The 12,246-nt window shown below is 38.3% G+C and overlaps 1 protein-coding gene across 1 annotated transcript in view; it reads right to left on the bottom strand.

The window, feature by feature from the left end:
• Positions 1–12,246, bottom strand: part of AK9 (adenylate kinase 9) — a 130,550-nt gene that overhangs the window by 68,915 nt on the left and 49,389 nt on the right. The window contains 2 exon segments of the mRNA XM_053222387.1: positions 657–813; positions 12,042–12,190. Of these exon segments, the coding sequence (XP_053078362.1) occupies positions 657–813; positions 12,042–12,190 (306 nt within the window).

The following is a 12,246-nucleotide window of genomic DNA, read 5'->3' as shown; positions in this document are numbered from 1 at the left end:
ACTGAGACCATCTCAAATCCTTTCTAAGAGATATATATTGGCATGTTAAAAATAATTAAAACATGAAAAGAGATAATATATTTCCCCCCCTTGAAACTCTTTTCAAATATATTTCCTTAAAAGGCAAGATGACAGAATATTCTTAGCCCCCATGTCAAAAATTAGTTAACCATATGTGTAGGGGTGTATTTCTGGGCTCTTTATTCTAGGGGTCAGTTTTTATGCCAGTACCACACTTCTTTGATTATTATAGCTTTGTCCAAAGGGATGGAATAGTTAAAATTGAGTTCTTCTATCTTTATATACTTAATATTTCCCATTTGAGGTGAATAAGAACAGGTATATAGTCTCTACTTTCAGCCTTATATATTTCTCATTTAGAAGTTATAGTGCTGACTGGGAATGGGGTGTTAAACTGAGCACCAAAGAATAATTGTTCGGGCCTGATGGAACATCCAGGGATCCAGCACGCTATCCCTGGCCATCTACTTGGTGAATGGATGTCTCATTTTGTGTACCTCTAAGTCACGAAGGGATTGTTGGGGTGGAATATGTACCTAGGGAGAGTGGAGAGTTTTCCATTTTGTATTGTAACTAAACATATTGTCATCAAGAAAAACTTCACTTTCAAATTTACATGATGAATATATACCAACCATTGTTTTCTGTATCTGATAAGCAGATTACTAAGTCAGGTATAATTCCTTTCTCGACTAAGACTATCCACAGTTCTTTTATAATAGGGCAGTTGTCCAGGATCCATCCGCCATGTTTTGGGGTGCTAGAAGACCTATTTGTGTTTTCTTCAACAGCCTGTTAAGAATGACACACTGGTATTACCATCACAGCCACAGAAGTCAAGGATACTCTTTGATGTATCATTTTTGTGGACCTTAACCAATTATCTTTCAAATTCTCACTGGAAAGGAAAAAAAAGAATCAGTTTGTTTTAAAAGGGAAAATTCTAAGGAAATCAACTAAGTTTTAAAAATTAAGAATGGGAAGCAAAAGCCTTTATTAAATACATAGAACAATACATTTTTGCTATATGCTATTCAGTATTATATATATATATATATATATATATATATATATATATATGTATATTTTTAGAGAGAGAGAGAGCATGTGCGTGCACACGTACATGAGTGGTAGAGGGGCAGAGAGAGAGAGAGAATCTCAAGCAGGTTCCACGCTCTGCATGGAGCTCAATGTGGGGCTCAATCCCACAACCCTGGGAACATGACCTGAGCCAAAATCAAGAGTCAAGTGCTCAACTGATAGAGTCACCCAGGCACCCCTGTTATTTAGTATTATAGAATTCAGATCCTGACTTAGGAGGTTTTAGGTACCAAGGGTCCATGAGTCTGCATTTCTAACATGCTCCCAGGTGACAGTTGTCCCTGGGCCACCTTTTGAGTAGCAAGGGCCCAGTCCAGCTTGCCTGTTTTAGTGACAACACTCTTCATTTCCCTTTTGCTTTTCATCCCTCATTGTGAGGGCTGAGAATGTACTGAGATGGTTGCTAAAAGCAGTAAGAGGAATCGGGGCAAAACAAAACTTGCAGGTGCTTAGGGAGTTCTGCTAAACTCTGCCCCCAACCCTCCTCCCTCAGTGCAGTAGCAACAGCCTCAACACGAGCATGGAAATTAGTGATGTGGATCTGTGAATACACCTACTCTGAGGGTTTCAAGTTTGTGTGTCACCAGGTAATCATAGGATGTTAGAAGTGAAAGGGGAAGAGATGTCACGAGGATGGGTATGACTCCCTGGCCTCTGCAGAATTTAAGATTACCTACTTTTCGAATCTCCATCTCAGTGAAGAGTCTCTTAAAAAAAGAATTTTAAACACTTTGAAATTCTTAACATAGAGAATTAGAGAAAAAGAGAAAGCTATAAAAAAGTATGAATGAAAATAAGTCAGACAGAGAACGACAAATACTATACAATCTCACTTATATGTAGAATCTAAAAAGATGAACTCATAGAAACAGGAAACAGATATGTGGTGGCCAGAGGCAGGGGTGGGGGTGGGGGAATGAGTGTAGGGGATCAAAGGTACAAATGTACCGTTATAAGATGAATAAGTCCTGGGGATGTAATATTCAGCATGATCTGACTATAGTTTACAACACTATATTGTATATTTTAAAGTTGCTAAGAGAGTCAATCTTAGAAGTTCTCACCACACACACACACACACACACACACACACACACACAAACTAAGTGTGTGAAGTGATGGGTGTTAGCTAAAATTATTGTGGTAAACATTTTGCAATATATACATAAACCATATCCTGATGTTATACACCTTAAACTAATACAGTGCTATATGTCAAATACAACTCAATAGGGGTGCCTGGGAGGCTCAGTCAGTTGAGCGTCTGGCTTCAGCTCAGGTCATGATCTCACAGTTTGTGAGTGCGAAACCGGTGTTGGGCTCTGTGCTGTCAGCTCAGAGCCTGGAGCCTGCTTTAGATTCTGTGTCTCCTCTCTCTGCTCCTCTCCTGCTTACATTCTCTTTCTCCCTCAAAGATAAATAAACATTAAAAAAAAATTAAAAAGAAACAAAAAGAACTCAGTAAAACTGAAAAAAAAGAAATATAAGTGGTTAATGAAAAAAATTATTTTTGTTTTTATTTTTGAGAGAGAGAGAGAGAGAGACCAAGCATGTGAGAGAGAGTGGGGGAGGGGCTGAGAGAGAGAGAATCCCAAGCAGGCTCTGCACCGTCAGTGTGAAGCCTGATGCTGGCTTGAACTCATGAACTGTGAGATCATGAGCAGAGCTGTAATCAAGAGCTGGATGCTCAACTGACTGAGTCACCCAGGTGCTCCAATGGGTAATGAAAATTTTACTGTCCAGTTTCAAGATATGAAAATTAAAGCAACACCGAGATGCAATTTATAATTTCTCCATCTCACTCAATGGATTTGAAAAATTTAATACCTTCATAATATATATTTTTTTATTTTGGAAAGAGAATGAGCACACGGGCAAGGGTGAGGGGCAGCGAGAGAGAGTGAGAGAGAGAGAATCTCAAGCAGGCTCCACACTCAGCATGGAACTCAATGCAGGGCTCAAACTCACGAACCATGAGATCATCCCCTGAGCTGACATCGAGAGTCGGATGCTCAAACGACAGAACCACCCAGGCACCACCCTTCATAGTATTTTATCAAATGAATAGATCTTATTTTGTTTAATTATTCTCTTACTGTTAAATGTTTACATCACTTACAATTTTAATATAACACTGTGATGAACATCTGTATATATAAATCCTTGCCCAAATGTTATGCATTTCTTCAGGTCAGATTTCTTAGGTCAAAAGGCATAAAAGAATGAACATTTTAAAGGCTTTTCACACACACCGACACATTGCTTCCAAAACATCTGTATCAATTTTCACTCTCCCTACGTGACTATCTCATCATAGCCTCACTAGTATAGATTATTATGCATTTTTAAAAATCTTTGGCAATTTGACAGGTAAGAATCTGTATCCCACAGTTTTAAGTTTCATAGTTTTTATCAAAATTTGAACATGAAAATTTTCAATGAACCATTTGCATTTCTTCTTTGATGAAATAATCTGTTTATACCTTTTGCCTGCTTTTATATTAGGGTACTCTATTTTCCTTGATTTTGTGAGAAATATTTATATTAAGGAATTAATATGTCATTATTTATTATAACTGCTTGCCCTAGTTTGATCTTTGTCCTAAAATTATGATTCTCATGTTTGTTTGTTTTTCTTCATAGAGAGAATCACTATTAAATAGCCTCTTTGTTGAGATTTTGCTTGAAGAGTTTTCCCACTGTGTTTGCGCAGGTCCAAATGTGGAAGTTATATTTCTGACTTGACCTCAAGTGACTCTAAGGGAAGAGAGAAGTGAAACATTATGGGCACATGACACTGCTTCAGGAAAGGAAGTCACTGAAACAGGGCAGGGGGAAGGTGCTGCTGTTGCTGAAGTGGCACAAGGCACTCGGGCCTGGACATTTCAAAGCTGAGGGGAGGAAAGTTTCAGGAGGCAAGGACCTGGGTGCCTGAGGATACACGTGTTGGATGTATAGGTAAAACAGCTTCGGTGTAGGAATCTGTTGAGGGAGATTCCCCAGTTGAGATCACTGTGGAGAGAAGGGGGAACCTGCCTTAGGATTTCATATCTGAAAGAACTCCTGAGTGTGTGGCCCAGCAGAGTGAAGGCGGGACTCTGAGCCTGGAGACTGCGCCTTGCAGGGCAAGTGGTAGGGAAGGGGCCCTTTGTGCTTGGTCTGTGTCTGGCCCCGCTGTCACCAGAGTCATGGAAGTGGGCTCTCAGGTGTCTGAACGCTGAAAATAGTGTCACTCTCTTTGGACATCCTCAGGGAAGGGGTGAGTGAGAGAAAGTAATATTTAGAAAAATGATGTAACATTTAAATGCACTATTCATCTTTCTATCCTTTTGTGATTTTAACTTAATAAATTTTTCTCTGGGGGCGCCTGGGTGCCTTGGTCGGTTAAGCGTCCGACTTCGGCTCAGGTCATGATCTCACGGTCCGTGAGTTCGAGCCCCGCGTGGGGCTCTGTGCTGACAGCTCAGAGCCTGGAGCCTGTTTCAGATTATGTGTCTCCCTCTCTCTCTGCTCCTCCCCTGTTCATGCTGGGTCTCTCTCTGTCTCAAAAATAAATAAACGTTAAAAAAATTTAAAAAAAATTTTTTTCCCTGTATTTAATGCTGTTTTAGATTCCCTTATTCTATGTTATTTCATGTTTACTTTTAATCACTTGTGAATATATATATATTATATACACATACATATATGTTTCTTGCTTGTATAAACAAATATTTATCACTGTGAAAAATATCTAGAGAGAGAGAGAGAGAGATTGAGAGAAGGGACTGGGAGAATCAGAGGAAGCAGGACATGACACAGAGAGACAAGGGAGGCCCAGAAAAACATAATGACCATGTGACGAACACAGGTACAAGGGCAGAAATGGAGATGTTTTAGAGCAATAGCTGTGTGACCATGGAAGCAGAGCAAAACTGATGTATCACATAGAGAAGACTACAGTGACTAAAGAAATAGGTTGTGGATATGATACGCAGCAAGATTAAGTCATGGGCTGAACAACATACAGCAGCAGGTTTGACGCAAAAGCCCCACTTCCCTTGACGTTGTTCTCAAGACATTTTTCTGCTAGGTACTGGGCAAATACCTTTGGTATAGTCTGTGTAACAGCTTCAGTTATCACAAGTGTGCAGAGCGATAGGAGCAGAAAAAAGTTCCCAGTGTCCCCCAGCCTCTGTTGTTGTGTGCTCTGTAGCCAGTCAAGACAGAAACCAGGGAAAAGTGCAAATGATTTAGCATGGAATAAACTTCTGTGCATTCGCCATTGCAAGGGGGTGACTCTTCTTTCCCTTTGGTAGAAATGATACCTATCATTATTTCTGTATTTTTAAGACTTTAAAATACTGTTAAACTATAACTCTAAAAGATTCTAAAAATACCGAGATACAGATGTGGTTTCAGAAGCCTCCTTAACCCATCACTCTAGGGAGCCATGCCTAACTGTTCCATTTGCAAATGAAATAAAACCTATTCCCTTTTCCTGGACTGGATCATCCGTTAGGCCCAAGTGCACCTGTTCTGCACAAGGGCTGTGAGCTTCAGATAAGAAAGTGAAATTAGTGGGAAGCAAAATGGGAAAACAGGATACAAAAATGATTGCAGGAACAATTGGAAAATAAAATACAACCACGACGGTATCTAAAATAGCATCAAAATACATTAAATACCTAAGAATAAACCTAATGAGAGATACTGAAGACCTCTATCCTGAAAACTACAAAACAATGCTGGGAGAAATTACAGAGCTACAGTAGTTAGTATGTGTGGTACTGGAACACAGATAGACAAATACGTCAATGGAACAGAATAGAGTGTCCAGAAATAGACCACACAGATAGGGCCACTTGATTTATTTTTTAATTTTTATTTATTTTTAAAGTTTATTTATTTAGAGAGAGAAAGAGAGCACGCGAGAGGGGGGGCAGAGAAAGAGGGAAAGAGAAAACCTCCAGCAGGCTGTTCTGCGCTGTCAGTGCTGTTCCTGACACAGGGCTTGAGCTCATGAACCAGGAGATCATGACCTGAGCCAAAATCAAGAGTTGGATGCTTAACCCACTGAGCCACCCTGGCGCCCCAGGGTCACTTGATTTATGATAGTGGGGAAAGGTTGGTCTTTTCAATAAATGGTGCCAGAATACAGCTGGATATTTGTATTAGAAAAAAATGAACCTTGATCCTCATGTTGTGGGTTTAAAAAAATCCATGTAAAAGTATGTATGTATATATTTATTATTATTTGTTACTGAAGTACAACTGACATACAATATAATATTAGTTTCAGCTATACAATATAGTGATTCTGCAATTATATACATTACAAAATAAAGTTTATAATTATTTACCATGATAATAAAAATGTATTCACCCTCTGTCACCATACAAAGTTATTACAATAGTGCTGATTACATTCCCTATGCTGCACTTTTCATCCCTTTGACTGATTTCTTTTTTTATTTTTATTTTTCACTTTTAATGGCCTTAGTTTTATTTATTTTTTTAATTTTATTTTTTAAAAACTTACATCCAAATTAGTTAGCATATAGTGCAACAATGATTTCAGGAGTAGATTCCTTAGTGTACCTTACCCATTTAGCCCATCCCCCCTCCACACCCCCTCCAGTAATCCTCAGTTTGTTCTCCATATTTATGAGTCTCTTATGTTTGGTCCCCCTCCCTGTGTTTACATTATTTTTGTTTCTCTTCCCTTATGTTCATCTGTTTTGTCTCTTAAAGTCCTCATATGAGTGAAGTCATATATTTGTCTTTCTCTGACTAATTTCACTTAGCATAATAGCCTCCATTTCCATCCATGTAGTTGCAAATGGCAAGATTTCATTCTTTTTGATTGCTGAGTAATACTCTATGGTATATATATATACCATAGAGTATATATGGTATATATATATATATATATATATATATATATATATATATATACACCACATCTTCTTTATCCATTCATCCATCAATGGACATTTGGGCTCTTTTCCATACTTTGGCTATTGTCCATTAGCTTCTATAAACATTGGGGTGCATGTGTCCCTTTGAAACAGCACACCTGTATCCTTTGGATAAATACCTAGTAGTGCAATTGCTGAGTTATAGGGTGGTTCTATTTTTAATTTTTTGAGGAACCTCCATACTGTTTTCCAGAGTGGCTGCCCCAGTTTGCATTTCTACCAGCAGTGCAAAAAGGTTCCTCTTTCTCTGCATCCTTGTCAACATCTGTCATTGCCTGAGTTGTTAATTTTAGCCATTCTGACTGGTGTGAGGTGGTATCTTATTGTGGTTTTGATTTGTATTTCCCTGATGATGAGTGATGTTGAGCATTTTTTCATGTGTCAGCTGGCCATCTGCATGTCTTCTTTGGAAAAGTGTCTGTCCATGTCTTTTGCCCATTTCTTCACTGGATTATTTGTTTTTTGGGTGTTGAGTTTGATAAGTTTTTTTATGGATTTTGGATACTAACCCTTTATCCATATGTCATTTGCAAATATCTTCTCCCGTTCCATTGTTTGCCTTTTAGTTTCGCTGATTGTTTCCTTTGCTGTGCAGAAGCTTTTTATTTTGATGAGGTCCCAATACTTCATTTTGCTTTTGTTTCCTGTCTCCAGAGACATGTTGAATAAGAAGTTGCTGCGGCTGAGGTCAAAGAGGTTTTTGCCTGCTTTCTCTTCAAGGATTTTGATGGCTTCCTGTCTTACATTTAGGTCTTTCATCTATTTTGAGTTTATTTTTGTGTATGATGTAAGAAAATGGTCTAGGTTCATTCTCCTGCATGTCGCTGTCCAGTTTTCCCAACACTATTTGCTGAGGAGACTGTCTTTATTCCATTGGATATTCTTTCCTGCTTTGTCAAAGATTAGTTGGCCATATGTTTGTAAATCCATTTCTGGGTTCTCTATTCTGTTCCATCGATCAAGGTGTCTGTTTTTCTGTCTGTACCATACTATCTTGATGATTACAACTTTGTAATATAGCTTGAAGTCTGGGATTGTGATACTTCCAGCTCTGGTTTTCTTTTTCAGGATTGCTTTGGCTTTTCAGGGTCTTTTCTGGTTCCATACAAATTTTAGGATTGTTTGTTCTAGCTCTGTGAAGAATGCTGGTGTTATTGTGATAAGGATTGCACTGAAGGTGTAGATTGCTTTGGGTAGTTATCAACATTTTAACAATATTTGTTCTTCCAATCCATGAGCATGGAATAATTTTCCATTTTTTTGTGTGTCTTCTTCAATTTCTTTCATAAGCTTTCTATACTGTATAGTTTTCAGTGTATAGTTTTTCACCTCTTTGGTTAGATTTATTCCTAGGTATTTTATGGTTTTTGGTACAATTGTAAATGGGATCGATTCCTTGATTTCTCTTTCTGCTGCTTCATTATTGGTGTATAGAAATGCAACCAATTTCTGTGCATTCATTTTATATCCTGCCACTGCTGAATTCATGGATTGGCAGTTTTATCTAGCAGTTCTTTGGTGGAATCTTTTGGGTTTTCTATATAGAGTATCATGTCATCTGTGAAGAGGGAAAGTTTGACTTTCTCCTTGCTGATTTGGATGCCTTTTATTTCTTTGTATTGTCTGATTGCTGAAGTTAGGACTTCCAACACTATGTTGAATAACAGTGGCGAGGGTGAACATCTCTGTTATGTTCCTGACATTAGGGGAAAAGCTCTTAGTTTTTCCCCATGGAGGATGATATTAGTGGTGGGTCTTTCGTATATAACCTTTATGATCTTGAGGTATGATCCTTCTATCCCCACTTTCTTGAGGTTTTTATCAAGAAAGGATGCTGTATTTTGTCAAATGCTCTCTCTGCATCTATTGAAAGGATCATCTGGTTCTTGTCCTTTCTTTATTAATGTGATGTATCACATTGATTGATTTATAGATATTGAACCAGCCCTGCATCCCAGGTATAAATCCCACTTTATAATGGTGAATAATTCTTTCAATGTATTGTTGGATCCGGTTGACTAGTATGTTGTTGAGAATTTTTGCATCCATGTTCATCAGGGAAATTGGTCTATAGTTCTTTTTACTGGGGTCTTTGTCTGGTTTTAGAATCAAGGTAATGCTGGCCTCATAGAATGAGTTTGGAAGTTTTCCTTTCATTTCTATTTTTTGGAATAGTTTCAAAAGAATAGGTATTAACTCTTCTTTAAATGTTTGGAAGAATTCCCCTGGAAAGCCATCCAACCCTGGGCTCTTGTTTTTAGGGAGATTTTTGATTACTAATTCAATTTCTTTACTGGTTTTGGGTCTCTACAAATTTTCTATTTCTTCCTGTTTCAGTTTTGGTAGTTTGTATGTTTCTAGGGATTTGTCCATTTCTTCCAGATTGCCCAAATTATTGGCATATAATTGCTCATAATACTCTCTTATTATTGTTTGTATTTCTGCAGTTGGTTGTGATCTCTTCTCTTTCATTTTTGATTTTATTTATTTGGGTCCTTTCCTTTTTTCATTTTGATCAAACTGGCTAGGGGTTTATCAATTTTGTTAATTCTTTCAAAGAACCAGCTCCTGGTTTCATTGCTCTGTTCTACTGATTTTTTGTTTTTGTTTGGTTTCGATAGCATTGATTTCTGCTCTAATCTTTATTGTTTCCCATCTTCTGTTGGTTTGGGGTTTTATCTGCAGTTCTTTTTCCAGCTCTTTAAGGTGTAAGGTTAGGTTGTGTATCTGAGACTTTTTTTCCTTCTTTAGGAAGGCCTGGGTTGCTATATACCTCTCTCTTATGACTGCCTTTGTTGCATCCCAGAGGTTTTGGACTGTGGTGTTATCATTTTCATTGGCTTCCATGTACTTTTTAATTTCCTCTTTAACTTCTTGGTTAACCCATTTATTCTGTAGTAGGATGTTCTTTAATTTCCAACTATTTGTTGTCTTTCCAAATTTTTCTTGTGGTTGATTTCGTTTCATAGTGCTGTGGTCTGAAAATATGCGTGGTAAGATCTCGATCTTTTTGTACTTGTTGAGGGCTGATTTGTGTCCCCGGATGTGATCTATTCTGGAGAATGTTGCATGTGCACTCGAGAAGAATGGTATTCCACTGCTTTAGGATGAAATTTTCTGAATATATCTGTCAAGTCCATCCGACCCAGTGCGTCATTCAAAGCCGTTGTTTCTATGTTGATTTTCTTCTTAGATGATCTGTCCATTGCTGTCAGATCATGATCCCAGCATTGTGGGATCGAGACCCACACTGAGCGTGGAGCCTGTTTAAGACTCTCACTCAGGACACCTGGATGGTGCAGTGGGATAAGCATCTGACTTCGGCTTAGGTCATGATCTCTTGATTTGTGAGTCTGAGCCCCGTGTTGGGCTCTGCACTGACAGCTCAGAGCCTGGAGCTTACTATGAATTCTTTGTCTCCCTCTCTCTCTCTCTACCCCTCCCCGGCTTGTGCATGTTCTCTCTCTCACTCTCTCTGAAAAATAAACGTTAAAAAAAAGATTCTTTCTGTCTCTCTCTCCCTCTGCCCCCTCCCCACCACTGGCGCTCATGCATTCTCTCTTTTAAATAAAATAAATAAATAAATAAATAATAATAAAAAAAAATCTAATGTGACTTAAACTCCTCCACAATCCCAGAGTGGCAGTTTATCATCTAGTGACACTACATACATTCCTATATATATCAGAAATGCTTTGGTACTCCCTGTAGATCTGTATCCTCCAGAATAAACTCTGAAGAGAATGGAGAAATTTTTCCGTGAAGGGTCAGGATGGGGCTTCCATCATGCTAAAGACCTGCTTCACTTGTATGTCTCTCCTCTGGGATGCTCTGTCTCACCTTCCATGCAGAGATGACCATCTTGACCTTAGTGGGATTCCTACACCTTGCACATATCTACTTATCACTTAGTACATGATAGCTCATTTCATCAGCCTTCCCCACCTGACTGATGGCTCCTTAAAGAGTTGCATTTAATTCATCTTCATAGCCCTAGAATCTAGCATATTAAAGGGCAAGCAGTAGGTTCTCAGAATGTTTCTTTTTTAAAAAATTTTTTAAGTTTATTTATTTATTTGGAGGTTGGGAGGGGGGAGAGCACAGTGGGGGAGGAATAGAGAGAGGGAAAGAGAGAATCCCAAGCAGGCTCTGTGCTGTCAGTGCAGAGCCCGATGTGGGGCTCAAACTCACAAACCATGAGATTATGACCTGGGCTGAAATCAAGAGCTGGACACCTAACCGACTGAGCCACCCAGGCACCCCTGTCAGAATGTTTCTGAAGGAATCAGTTGATGACAAAACAACCTGAAGACATGCAGAAGTTGTTGAAAGATCTCTATGGGAAGCTCAGAGGGGGACAGCAATTCATCCTGGGTACAGTCTGGGACTCAAGGAGCCTACCCAGTGTGTTATAGAGTGGTGCTATACTCTCAAAATATTTTTTTTTCTCCTCCCAACATTTAATTATATCACTTTCAAATTACATAGAAATACCAAAGAAATTCATTGAGAGTCCAAAACAGATTTGTTGTCTTTGACTGTTGCTCTGAATGCTTACTCAAGGTCCCTGTACAAAACAGACCCATATGGATATCTTGTTCTTTATAAACCAGAGATAAACCTGGTTTGCCATCAGTAAGACAAAGCATCTGAGGCTTCATTTTCCCCTTAGATTGGAAAATCACTTGTGTGTCCATCCATTTCCCCTATGAACACATGTTCAAGGTGGTTGGATGAAATAATTTAGCTATGGAGTAAAATTTGTCTTTGTTAACAACTAATTAGCTCATAGATGAAATATCTATTTTGGCACTGGCTTCCTATGCACCATATTTTAACCAACTGAACTCAGTTAAACAAAAGTCAATAAAGAATTAATTCCAAAGCTATGAAATTATATTGCATAGTTGTTGAAATTAAAAATTACTAAGCATAAATGTTTGGATCTGGATTTCTTACCTCTTTGATGATTTCCTCTAGGATTTCAGCATGTTTTTCATATGGATGTTCAAAGTTCATATCCTTTGTCATTTTTACAGTCTCCTCTATTATAGAAAGAACCTCTGGATGATCTGCAGTTACCTCTTCTATTGAGTCTTCTGTTGAATCTAAAGTAAAATAACCTAATGCCATTAATAATTTTAGTGGGCAATGCTATTTGCAA

Source organism: Acinonyx jubatus, chromosome B2 (assembly GCF_027475565.1).
Source record: "Acinonyx jubatus isolate Ajub_Pintada_27869175 chromosome B2, VMU_Ajub_asm_v1.0, whole genome shotgun sequence".
Classification (NCBI taxonomy): Eukaryota; Metazoa; Chordata; class Mammalia; order Carnivora; family Felidae; genus Acinonyx; species Acinonyx jubatus.
This window is presented reverse-complemented; position numbering and strand designations above follow the sequence as displayed.